The sequence below is a fragment of the Choloepus didactylus genome, chromosome 2 (assembly GCF_015220235.1).
Source record: "Choloepus didactylus isolate mChoDid1 chromosome 2, mChoDid1.pri, whole genome shotgun sequence".
NCBI classification, from domain to species: Eukaryota; Metazoa; Chordata; class Mammalia; order Pilosa; family Megalonychidae; genus Choloepus; species Choloepus didactylus.
Genome location: NC_051308.1, coordinates 158,518,051 through 158,532,082, shown reverse-complemented (window position 1 = coordinate 158,532,082; position 14,032 = coordinate 158,518,051). Strand labels below are relative to the sequence as shown.

At 39.1% G+C, this 14,032-nt stretch overlaps 1 protein-coding gene across 1 annotated transcript in view; it reads right to left on the bottom strand.

The window, feature by feature from the left end:
• Positions 1-10,281: 10,281 nt before the first annotated feature.
• LPAR3 (lysophosphatidic acid receptor 3) overlaps positions 10,282-14,032 on the bottom strand; it is an 82,919-nt gene continuing 79,168 nt past the window's right edge. Inside the window, exon 3 of the mRNA XM_037826756.1 lies at positions 10,282-12,401. Within this exon, the coding sequence (XP_037682684.1) occupies positions 12,073-12,401 (329 nt within the window). The 3' untranslated portion in view covers positions 10,282-12,072. The remainder of the gene's footprint in view (positions 12,402-14,032) is intronic.

Here is a 14,032-nt window from a genome sequence, read left to right as displayed (position 1 = left end):
CACGTGACACAGGTGTCCTCGATGCTGGCAGCCTGTTTTCAGAGTCCGGGTTTCATCCTGTTGATGCTCTGAGTTGGACATTTTCACAGCTTAAGAACTGTAAATTGTTAAGTTAATAAATCCCCATTTTAAAAGCCATTAGTTAATGTAAATGATATATTGCATTTCGTCAGCTTTAGCAAACCAAATCACTAGAGAATGTCCCTTCATATCTATGATCAAAGACCAGATCCTATCAGGAACTAATGTGTTGTAGCAATTTCCATCTTAAAAAAAAAATTCCCCCTTGACCCCACAAACCTTTCCAGCTACTGCCTCATTTTTCTCATACCTTTTCAGGAAAATAATAAAATAGCCTCTCCTTACTGTCTCAATTCCTCTCCTCCCATTCTCTTTGGAACCCCCTCCAATCATTTCACTAATACAGCTTTGTCAAGCTCACCAATAACCTTTGCAGGCCAAATTAACAGTCACTTTTCAAGCCTCAGCTTGCAGCATTTTACACAGTTGATCAACTCCAGCTTGCAGCACTTGCTTCCCTTGGCTACTGGGTCACTCGACTTTTGGTTCTCTCCCTACTCCACTGGCTGCTCCTTCTCAGTCTCCTTACCTGGCTCCTCATTTCCCTGACCTCTAAACATTGGACACCCCCAGCTCAGTCTTCAGATCTGTTATCTCAATGTACACCCACTGTCCACATGATTTTGTGCAGTCTTGTGACTTTAAATACCATCCACACACTGGTGTCTCCTAGATTGCTCTCTCCAGCCTGGGCCTCTCCTCTGAACTCCAGATTTGTTTATCCAGCTGCCTTGACATCTCCACCTGGTTGTCCCTCTGCAGCATCAAATGTCACACATCTGAAACGGAATTCCTGACTCCCATCCACCCCCAAATCTGCTGCTCCTCACATCTTCTCCATCTTAGTGAAAAACAATTCCACTTCTGCAGTAGTTCAGCCCTGAGACCTTGAGGTCATCAGTAAGATACCACTCTTGCTTCCATATCCAATCCATCAAAATTCTACATCATACATACATACGTGGGTATAAATTATTCACACCCATTTAAAATAGCTAAATAGCAATCCATCCATAAAAATAACTACACAATACTGCCCTAAGTTCTTTACATATATAACTTATTTAACCTCCAAAACAACCCTATAAAATAGGTATAATTACTATCCCCATTTTATAAATGAAAAACTCAGGCACAGAACTTGCCTGAAGTCACACAGATAGCAACCGAAAGAGTTGCAGTATAACCCAGGCATTTTGGTTCCAGAGCCCATGTACTATGCTTTACATTGATACCATGTTTGAATATTTGGATTGTTTAGAAATTCCCAGTGCTATAAATTATGTTGTTTTGACCATGTTTGTGTACAAAGCCTTTTCCTAATTTAGAATCATGTATTTGGGATACATTCTCAATTAAATTACTCAAAGAACATGAACACTCTTAACCCTTAAATTGACTAACCTATTATTAGTAAACATTGGCTCATTGATATTTGAAATTACACACAGTGATTAGGAAACCAACTTTTTCTGAACCAAGAAGATCTAGAGAACCTGGATAGCTAAGTTTGATCCTTGACTTAGTCACTATGCATCTTAAATGCTCATTGTATTTTGTGCTCTCCCGTTTCCTCATTTGTAAAATCAACATTATCCCTACATTCCAACTTCCTCACCAGGATGCATAAATCAGGTCCTGTATCTATCAAAAGAAGAAATATTAGTGTTACTTTTTCCAAAACAAGTCACAAACTCTGAAGTAAATCTATTATTGTTCCACTTTAGAAAGGGGCTGATCCAACACATCTTTAAGACCAGAGGAACACTAAAGGCTGAATTATAAATCACTTTGCGCATCTAAATTTTACATTGAACTTTGCTCACTCAATATTGTTTTGAAATCTTTTCTACTCACAGTCTGGAAACTTGAAGGGAAGGTTAGATAGTGATATATTTGCCCTGGTTGTCTATCCCCTGTGACCACAAATATCTAACTTCAAGTTTGAGATCACAGACCTGGACAATGAATAGCCAGTAACAAATAAGTGAACTATATATTTTTTCCTTGTTTACATAAATTAACCTATTTATTATAGGCTAGAGACATTTTAAACTGTGGAGCTTCTACTGGTCTTTCAGTTTCTTCGGTGTTTTGCTGGTGGACGTTACTGTGACTGCAGAGGTGGCGTTGTAGGTCCAGGCACCACCAGCTATTTTATTTTTCATATGCCCCTATTTTTTGCTCAATAAATGAATGAATATACTTGTGCTGGTTCAGGTAGGAACCACAGTGCCAGATCCCCACAGCTCACCTCTTCATTTTGGTTTTGCCACAGAAGGAGCAAGGGTACTCGGCATGCTGGCTGATTTCAATTTTCTCACATTTTTTCTGAGAGAGGTGCCGCTGTATTTCAGGTCCCATATTTACCAACAGTTCCAACCTTCTTGGTGTTTTTAGCCACGTGTGGTGGTTTGGAACTGTATGTACCCCAGAAAACCATGTTCTTAAAGCTAATCCATTCCTGTGGGTGTGAACCTATTGTAAGTAGGGCTTTTTGATTAGGTTACTTCAGTTAAGGTGTGGCCCAGGGTGGGTGTTAATCCTTTTACTACAGTCCTTTGTAAATGGGATGAATACAGAGAAAGAGAAAGCCAAGGAAGCAAGAAGCTGAAAGCAAGGGTACCCATAAGAGAAGAGACCGGCAGATGCTGCCGTGTGCCTTGCCATGTGACAGAGGAGTCTAGGGTTGCCGGCAGCCAGGAGGAAAGCATCATCCTGATGATGCCTAGATTTGGACATTTTCACAGCTTCAAAACTGTAAGCTTGTAAGCTAATCAGTTCCCATAGTTAAAGCCAATGCATTTCATGGTATCTGCTTTGAGCAGCTTAGCAAACGTAAATACCACGTTTCTGCAAACTAGCTCTGAGCACAGAGAGTGAACTATACTTACATTCTTTTTTTGTCGAAGATCCCTATTACTATAATGGGAAACCTGTAAATTATAAATACCAACATAACTTTTTTTTAGAGAATTTTCACCCCTGAGTTTAGAACTAGTTTTCCCTCAGTCAAGAAAAACTAATAGAACTCCTTTCTAATCTTAGAAAGGAGGAAGTTCCAGAGCCAACAAAACCCCACTCATTTTCCTTTTTCTTTCTCTGTGTGCAGGATTGTCTGTTGACAGCATTACTGCTGACCTCTTCTATACTTTCCCCTGTATCTTAGGGGCTGGAAGCCCAGGAACTATATTTCCCAGAATGCCAAGACAGCAAATGTGCCAGTTTAGATTCTACCAGTGTCGGACAATTACGAGAGATGAGGAGGACAGAAGGGAAGCAGAAGCCATTACTCTTCTAGCAGCAGTAGACAGATAAATGGGATGAGATTCTGCAGTGCCCTCTGGTTGTCCCTCAGCAAATCACTTGCCTCAGGAAGCAGTTTCCAGAAGTGCCTGACCTGTGTGGCCGTAATTCCCCAAAGGGTAGGTGAAAATCTGAGAGCTCACCAGGAGCTTCCCTTACCTTTGCTCCTTTTTCCGACTGTTTTATAAGCACCTAATTGTCTGTTTTAAATCCCTTCCTACTTTGTTCACTCAATATTGTTTTGAAATCGTTTCTACTACCCAAAATGGTTTCTGTTCCTTCCTGATTGAAGCCTGACTGATGTATCCTATCTCCAAGGTTTATATAAAAGGTATTCAGGCATCTACCTAACCAAGAAATTAAAAAATGAGTCTAGCTTAGATTGTCAGTATCAGATCCTCAAACCAAAAATCAAACTAGAGAGGCCAGAGCTAAAAGTACAACACCAGTGTCACTAATATTCTAATGTGACCTTGAAGATGGTCACATCCATACATGCCAGTCCTTAATACTTTCAGCTTCCCTTCACTCATCACCCTTGGATTATTGTGTAAATGTTTGATTTATGAATTTACTTCTTTTAAGGAAGGGTTTTTTTGTTGTTTTTTTTGTTTGTTTGTTTTTGTTTTTTTTTGTCCTCAGCATCCAGGAAATATTTTTTAAATGTTTATTAAATTAAACGTAAAAATAAATGCATGGTTTTCTATTTGCCTGGATGGAGTAAATAGCAACTCATGCATTTCAAATTTAACTTTACTCTTAGCAAACATCAGTAGATCATTACACATTCCACACCTGCCTGAAGCTCATAGATTTTTTCAGATGGTCCCTAATACAATAAGTGCTTGTGATAAATGAAGATTCCAGGGCTGTACTGTAAATTTACTAAATCAGAATCTGAAGTCTTCATTTTAAACAAGTTCTCTTGATGACTGTTATGTACACTAAGGCTTGAGGACCACTGCAATAAGTGAAAGAAGAACTTTTTTTCATTTGAAATCAATAAATCCAAAGAATCTAAAGATGTCGGATTCTTTGGGAGATCATAGACTTTTAGAGCTGGAAAAGTCTTTACAGTTCATTTAATTTAAGCCTCTCACTTAGGAGATCAGTAATCATATCAAAAGTTTCATAGACAGTTTAGGGCAGAACAAGAAACAGAACCAAGGTATTCTGAACTCCAGCCTAGAGCTTTCTTTCACATGGTTGCCATGTACATTTGTGTGGGTTGTGCACTGCATAATTCTACATGTACCAATCACACTGTGGGCATGTATGTGTATGACTACAGTTTTCTGGCAGGTAGCGGTAAAGTTCTAACAAAATCAGTGTATTAAATAATTTTCCAATAGGTACAAGTAAAGTGTCTTGAGTAAGGGATTATCATTTTCTAAAATACACAAAAATGTTATACAGGCTTGTGGCAGGCATCCCTCTTTTTTTTCAACATACGTTATTATTAACATAGAATGTGTAGGCTCTAATCTCAATAACAAATACAGCAAAATGCATTTTATGGTAATTCAAATTATGCAAATGTGAAATTGCTGATATAGAAAAATATAAAATCTTGCCACATGAAATTGCAACTCTCTAAAAAGTTGGCGAAAACTGCAAAGCTGGCTGGGCCAGTGAATTTTAAACCATGTTCATGTATTGCCATGCAGAGGTGCTGCATTACAAAGTATGATGTGGCCACAGGTGATTTTTAGTAATTATTGTGCTATTGTTTACACTACAAAACTTTTAGATTGGAAGTTACATATGAAAAAACACTCTGAACCCCAAAGAACTCCCATTAATAGTTTACTGTCTGTTAATTTGGGAGAGAACACACACTAACAAGCACTGGAGAGAATGCTGTAAAAGTAAAATACAGCACCAAGGCAAAAAATACACTGCAACAGCATCTCCAATTTAACACTTATTCCTCTGTTTAAAAAGTCTTAAATTTTGAGTATTTAAAATTATGTGATGTGTTCAGGAAAGCATCCTTCACACAAAATGCAGTGTCCCTTACTTTCAAAATTCTTCATTTCTTTATGATTTTAACCCAAACACCTATGCCTGAAAGACATTGTGTATACAACTGGAAGGCCCCTAAGGGTTTCTGAATTTAACATCGTATTTAGATTTTAGAAGTCAGATCTGTTTTGGTATGTTTAAAATTCTTTTTGGTACACAGTGGGATGCGGTATCAGGTAGAATAATGCTTTGGTTATTTTTGCTTCAGGCCCAAGTAGGGCTTTAGTTTGTATCTAAATCACCTTCACAGGAATCTTCACCGGGCTTTCCCTCGTTATGCTTGTTCAACCTAACAAAAAGTGGGGGCACAATTGCTACTGCAAAGGAAGGCCAAACCTGCTTATAACTGTGCCTAAGAGTCCTCCCCTGAGTACCTCTTTGTTGCTCAGATGTGGCCCTCTCTCTCTCTAACTGAGCCACCTCGGCAGGTAAACTTACTGCCCTCCCTGTGACGTGGGATCTGACTCCTAGGGGTGTAAACCTCCCTGGCAATGCAGGATATGACTCATGGGGATGAATCTGGACCCAGCACTATGGGAATGAGGACATCTTCTTGACCAGGAGGGAGATGTGAAATGAGGTGAAGTAGAGCTTCGGTGGCTGGGAGATTTCAAGTGGAGTCAAAAGGTCACTCTGGTGGACACTCTTACACACTACATAGATAACCCTTTTTAGGTTTTAATGTATGGGAATGGCTAGAAGTAAAAACCTGAAACTACCAAACTCCAAACCAGTAGCCTTGACTCTTCAAGATGAGTGTATAACAATGTAGCTTACAAGGGGTGACAGTGTGATTGTGAAAACCTTGTGGATCGCACTCCCTTTATCCAGTGTATAGATGGATGAGTAGAAAAATGGGGACAAAAACTAAATGAAAAATAGGGTGGGATGGGGGGGGATGATTTCGGTGTTCTTTTTTACTTTTATTTTTCAGTCTTATTCTGATTCTTTCTGGTGTAAGGAAAATGTTCAAAGATGGATTGGGGTGATGAATGCACAGCTATATGGTGGTGCTGTGAACAGTTGATTGTACACCATGGATGACTGTATGGTATGTGAATATGTCTCCATAAAACTGAATTTTAAAAAAAGGGGGGGGGGCAACTAATGCTGTAGCCCCACCCCCTTCCTCCAGAATGATGAGAGGATTAATGAACTAACATGCACAGAACACTTTTAACCTCACAAGGCACAGTAGACTGTAAACACAGGGAACAGCATCGCCTGCACTCTGCACAGGGCCACATGAGCAAGGGAACACAGCTGCACCTCCTGTCCCCACCCCCAGTGCCGTGTCGCTGACCCCACCTCGTCCTGGGCCATCCAACCATGGAACAAGCACATGCTTAGGGTGTCCGCAAAGCAGAGGCACCGGAGTAAAAAACAAATTGAAAGTTAGCATTTATAAAAAGCATCAAAGCGTTGATTATGACGGAAACTAGAACTCTGTGGATGCTTACATTTAGTCCATGGTTTATTTTTTTATTTTTTTTTTATTTTTTGAAATATTGTCAAAGATACAGGACAGTTATAAAAATTATGCAAACCTCCCATACAGAGAACTCCAATATACTCCCATTTCCCCAGATACCCAGATCCACAAATTTTTAGGTTTTGCCACATTTGCTGTGTCAATCCATCAATCCAATCCATCTGTCCCTCTGCCTACCTATGTATCAATGCATTTTCTGACACTTCAGCATAAGTTGTATACATGATGTTTCTTGAACAATTAATAATGCCATATGTACTTCCTAAGCACAGGGATATTCATTTATGTGTCCATTTTAAGGACAGTTATCAAGTTCAAGAAATTTAACCTTGATATAAAGCTTATAGTCTTTTTTTCATATGTCCCAATAATATCCTTTTGAGACTTCTCTCCTCCCTTTTTAGATCCTGTTGAGGATTAGGTAGTACCTTTAATTGTCCTTGTGTCTTTGGTTGCTTTATTTTTTAATTGTAGGAACATATACAACAAACACTTTCCCATCTCAACCCCTCCCAAACAGACCATTCAGTGGCATTAATCACATTCACATTGAGAAACCCTCACCAGCTTCCATTACTAAAACTTTCCTATCTCCCCAAACAGAAACCCTACACTCATTTTGCATTAACTCCCCACTCTCCTTCCCCTCCACCCCTGGCAACCTGTACTCTAATTTCTGTCTCCATGCATTTCGATATTCTCTGATATTTTCTTTGTAGCCACATGGGGCTTAAATTTAACATCTTAACTCTGTAACACTCTTGTTTGCTTAGATACCAACTTAACTTCAATAGTACACACAAATTATGTACCTGTGCCCCCTGTCCCCCTACCTTTATGTAGTTCTCACAAATTACATCTCTATTAATAAGTCCAAAACCACTGATTTCTCATTACCTTCTATGTATTTGTCTTTTAGACCCTGGAGGAAATAAAAAGTGGAGTTTCAAACCAAAAATACAATATTACTAGCATTTATATTTATCCGTCATTATCCTTTCTGGAGATTTTCATTTCTTCATGTGGCTCCAATCTATTGTCTATTATCCTGTCTTTTCAACCCAAAGCATCTGTTGTAAGATGGTCCCTCAGCTTTTGTTTATCAGGGAATGTCTTAATCTCTCCCTTATTTTGAAACAGTCTTGCAGGATATAGAATTCTTGGTGAGCAGTGTTTTTTTTTGCTTTCAGCACTTTAAATATGTCATCTCACTGCCTTATTGCCTTCTAGGGTTTCCAATGAGAAATCAGCACTTAATCTTATTGAGGATCTGAGTTGTCCACCATTATTTCTTTGAATATTCTCTCTGCCCCTTTCTCTATTTCTTCTCCCTCTGGGAATGCTACAGTGTATTCTTGATGATGTCCCAGAGGTTCCTTGGGCACTGTTCACTTTTCTGCATTTTTTCTTCCTTCTGCTCCTCAGACTGGATGATTTCAATCATCTTTTCTTCAAATACATTGATTCTTTCTTCTGCCAGCTCCAATCTGCTGTTGAACCCCTCTTGGTAATTTTTTTAAATTCAGTTTTATTGAGATATATCACATACCATACAGTCATCTATGGTGTACAATCAACTGTTCACAGTACCATCCTATAGTTATGCATTCATCGCCCCAATCTATTTTTCAACATTTTCCTTACACCAGAAAGAATAAGAATCAGAGTAAAAAATAAAAATAAAAAAAGAACACCCAAATCACCCCCCCATCCCACCCTATTTTTCATTTAGGTTTTGTCCCCATTTTTCTACTCACCCATCCATACACTGGATAAAGGGAGGGCGATCCACAGGGTTTTCACAATCACACTGTCACCCCTTGTAAGCTACATTGTTATACAATCATCTTGAAGAGTCAAGGCTACTGGGTTGGAGTTTGGTAGTTTCAGGTATTTACTTCTAGGTATTCCAATATATTAAAACCTAAAAATTGTTATCTATATAGTGTGTAAGAATGTCCACCCAAGTGATCTCTCGAATCCATTTGAAATCTCTCAGCCACTGACGCTTTATTGCATTTCATTTCGCATCCCTCTTTTGGTCAAGAAGATGTTCTCAATCCCACGATGCCCTTGGTAATTTTTAATTTCTGTTACTCAGGTCTTCAGCTCTGTTCAGTTCCTTTTCACAATTTCCATCTCTCCATTGATATTCTCTTTGTGTTCATCTATCATTTTCTTGATTTCCTTTAGTTTTTTATCCATGTTTACTTTTAGCTTTTTAAGCATATTTAGGACCATTTTTTAAAAGTCTTTATCTATTATGTCCCAGGTCTGATCCTCCTCATCAATGGTTTCTAATGCTGTAATTTTCCTCCTTTGCCTGGGCCATTGTTTCTTTGTGTTTTGTAACCTGTTTTTGAAACTTAGACCTTTTCTATATTTTAATGTATTATCCCCTGAATTTAGACTCTGAGGCACCTGTACTCAAGCTTGTATCCAGCTAGAGTTATGACAGAACTTTTCTTGAATGCCAGGAGCTAACAAAACAAACAAACAAACAAAAACAACAAAAACAAAACAAACAAACAAACAAAAGGTAAGGAAAAAAAGAAAATATCTTTTTTCAGTATTTGCAGGTGGACCCGTGTGAATACTTATCCACACAGTCACACAGCGACTTCAGAGAATAGATTCAGGCCAAAGTGCAGGGCCACCTGGATCCTTCTGGCACTTGTCTTGGACCTGGGCCTGTGGTTCTGGGAATTCCATCATCTACACAGAAACAAAGGTCCCCTCTTCCCTAGGAAACCGTTTCCTAGTCCTGGGCACTGCACTGTATACTCTACAGCCAGCCAATCTCTTCCTCAGGCAGCCACTTTTCTGCTCTCTCTGAAGTGTCTTACTCAGACATCTTGTTCAGGGAAGTCAGCATTGTTTTGATTTGGAATTACACAAACGGAATTACACAAATGGCATCTCACGCTTAGGACAGGTCACAAACTGCCCCAAATCTACCACTCACTTTCTTATTTTTCAACAATTTCCAAAAAGTTCATTCTTTGTAGCAGGTGTTCTTCATAGAGAACTGAACATCAATACTTATTTCTCAGAACTCTTTGGAGAGTGCAATAAATCTAGGAAGACAATGAAATCTTGTTTGGCTAGGGAATATCCCATGCAGACCAGTCAAGGGCTGGTCTGAAAGGGTCTAGATCAAGTTTTCAGGATCATCCTAATCTTGATGACTTGCGGATAAGCTTGAGATCCTAGGATTTGAGGAGGAATATTTTTTCTTTTTTCTTTCCAACTAAGAGATGGATTTGCTGAATGTTTCTGGTGAAACATGTGGCCTCTGGCACTTATCATTTACAAATATAAATGACTTCTCTACTCTCACATCATTGCTAAAATATGTGTGCATAAAAACAAAAGGTATATATTGCCACCCTGAGTTCCCACACTTTGGATCCCCTCCAGACACCAGACTGAATATGACATTCTACTGCAGGGTACTAAAAATGGTGCTTTCCTCAAAATAAAACCTTTAAAGATCCCTTAGTAGCTATTTGGGGACTGGAATTCAATTTCAATTCTCCACCCTTTGGCCAGCTGTAGATTCAAACTGCTTACATAAAACATTCAGAATATGTACTTCAAGGTAAATTTGATTTTTCTTCTACAATAGAAATATGCTATGGTTACCACAAACTATTTTTTCACACAGAAAATACACAAAGCAATAAGGCACCTCAACAAGATAGAACAGATCTTTATTTTATTTTATAAGCAGTTTTTTGATATAAGCTTCAGATAGACTCAGTCACTACACAGAGTTTGTGAAATCTAGACCTTGAAATCATAATACTCTCTATTTGGGGCCATTGTGTCTAAAAGCATGACTTCTCAACCCCTTTTATTACAAGTAGTTCTTGCACATAAATGTGTTACATCACAATAGCAAAAAAAAATGTAAACATCTTTCGCAACCTACATAAATACTATAATATCTGCCTTGATGTTATTCTTATTTTAATAAAATCAGAATATACTCTACATGCTTTACATAGAAAACTTTGGTCAGTAGTCTATGTGTATGAAACATTATATATTTTTTCGTATTGACTTGCCTTTCATTTTGCCTACTTAGGGCTTTGAAGGAGAAAAATTCAAAACAAAAGCCAGATCAAAATTCAGGCCACAAGTAAAACAAGCACCAGAGATATATTGTAACCTTGGATAAAATATGGTGTGGAGGTAACAGAAAATAAGGGCTCAAATAGAGCACATTTTTGATCCTATACGGAAAGGATTCAGCCCACTTACTTGGCTGTATATAAACAGTACAACTTACTTGGCTATATAAAAATGTCTGTTTTCAAATGAGTCACCTTTTTCTCTTTTGTTTTAGAGCGCAACAGGTCATTTCTACACCTACCACTCAGGATTAGAAGAAAATCTAGGTGGCCAGTGAATTTATTTCACCATCCCTATCCTTGGTGCCTTTAAATAGAAAATCTAATTGTATAAATACACATGTGCAAATACACACACACACACACACTAAAGGACCACATCAAGCTCCTTTATCACTTCAAAAGAGGTTTTTAACGTTTAACTTTATGGTTGTTATTTTTAAATAAGTCTTTGTTACTCAGAATGTTCTTTCAGTTAAAAATCAAGTTTAATCTGAAGCCCTTACTGGTTTGTTATTCTTGGATTCCTATTGAAAATCTAGCTATTGGCCACAGTTTCTTGGAGGAGAAGATACCATCGCTGAAGCATTTTTTAAAGCATTAAATGCATGCAGAAAGAACTACATAGGCTTTACAAGCAGTTACATAGAGTGGCTCAAGTAACATTATTTATTTATTATTTTGGCCTAAGCCCTTTAACAGCATCCTTTTAAAACATGATGGAAATGGTTACAAGGTAATGGCAGAGTCCAGAATGCATGGCAACGCTGAGCAATTCATAGGACAACAAGCAGGAATCCATCCACTGTGCTGTCGCCTCCTGTTTCTGTGCATTTTCTCTAAATGCATTGTGTCCTCTCTTTACTGCCCCTGCTTTTAAACTATGTAAAAAAAAAAAAATTTTTTTTTTAAATCTAGCAATGATTGATTCAGACCTTGAATAACACTGTACACAGGCTTTGTTAGAGACAGGTAACCATTCTTAAGTCTCTCCCCAGCGGAGGCCTGGGTGGGTAGAGGGGCATCCACAGCTTACAAGCTATTTTTATTGCAGATGATGCCCTGGCTAATACTATCTTCCACATACTGGCTACTCGAGTCGCTCCTGCTCTGAACCATGGAGGGGAGGCACGAGGGAGGCCTCTCTGGGTTCTTCTCCTGAGAGAAGCAGCAGACCATCTTCTTCATGGTGCTGTACATATCCTCATCCTTGTATGAGTAGATGATGGGGTTCATGACGGAGTTGAGCAGCGCCAGGAGCAGGAACCACCTTTTCACGTGCTGCACGCCACACTGCGTGCAGTTCAGGCCGTCCAGCAGCAGAACCACCAGGCCCGGGGTCCAGCACACGACGAATGCCCCTGGGGTGGGGGGGAGGGGAGAAAAGGAAGCAACACACGTTCAGACCTCAGGCTGCTCACTTAGGTCTCCTCTCCTCCAGTCTCCAGCCAGGGGTGTCAAGGGAAGGGAAGGATTAGTTTAGACAACTGCAAAGAAAACTTCCCTCCTTCATCTGAGCTTTGATCAAGACCTGGGCTTGTTAGAGGCAAACCTTGTTTATTAAGCACATTCTATTTCACTTTCTTATTCATCTCTCCAGGCCTCATTATTATGAAGAACTTACATTGACCTTGTGCTTCACAAGTATAGATGATCTCTTTGGATTCTTTGAATTTGGAGGCTGTTGCCATCATCATCCATATTTTACAGATAAGAAAACCAAGGCCCAATTCCTGGTTGGGAAGGCCTCTCTCACTGCAGGGCTTACATATTTAACCCAGCATTCTGCTGTTCTCTAGATGAGATTTCCTAAATGCTTTTCTGAAAACAAGGCATTGTGTCTATGGCATTTTCCTAGTCTTTTAACTGAGTCACTTGCTCAAAATTTATTCTTCATAACTCCATGTTGATGCTTAGTAAGCACTATATTCTTTTTGATGCATTCACAGGCCACCTGTTTAATAATCTGCTCCAGATTTAGATCTTTTTTTTCAGAAGTAAATCTTTCCCTTTCATGATGAGATAGTTAGAAATGCACTTTATAGACTCTCCAACTGCACAGGAGTGGTGATCTCTTTCTGAGACTCTAGCAACCTGATCATACTTCGCTTACAACTAAACTTTCTGACATTTTTTCCTAAAATATGAGACATAGGTTCAATATTCCCCTAATTAGTTATCATAACCTCGGATCACGGTCACCTCATAACCTCAGCGAATGTCTAGGTAGTGCTTACTATGAACTGGGCACTGGGGTAGACACTTTCCTTTATTAACTGATGGAGCCACACGACAAGGTGGGCACTGTTATCGTTATCCCCAGGAAAGTGAGGCAGAGAAGTTAAGTAACTTGCCTACAATTGCATGATTGGTAAGAGGCATCTAATTTTGAACCCAAGCAGTCTTTTTCCAGAAACGGCACACTTGGCCACTGTGCAATCTGCCTCTGTGCCATGACATGGCCCCTTTCTCCAAAGCCCTTATTGTCTCTAAATGCACTCACTCATCCAATCAATAATTATTCACTGTGAGCTTACAAAGTGCCAGGAGCCACACTAGACAGCGAGCAAAGCAAAGCCTGAGCACGTGGGAGCTAAAATGCTGATGGGGAGGCAGAATAACAAGTAAGTCTATAAACCCTATCACCAACTAGATGCTCTTACTGGTTAGAATTAGTCCTGGACAGTATACTCCTCTTGCTTTATCTGCCTTCTGAGACATATAATAATAAGCAAGACAAGTCAAGTATGATAGAAGCAGTATCGGGGAGCTAAAAACCAAGAGCTTTGTGCCCAGCTCCTCACTTTGTGAACTACATGATAAAAGGAAAATTACCTCACTTCTCTGAGCCTCCATGCCCTCATCTATGAAATAGGGAATTATCCCTATTTTGTGAGGGTTGCCAGGAACAGGGAGTATCACCCAACTTTGTGTTGGGTTTACTAAATAGTAGTTATTACTATTCCACCAATTAAATGTCTAGGAGACAGCA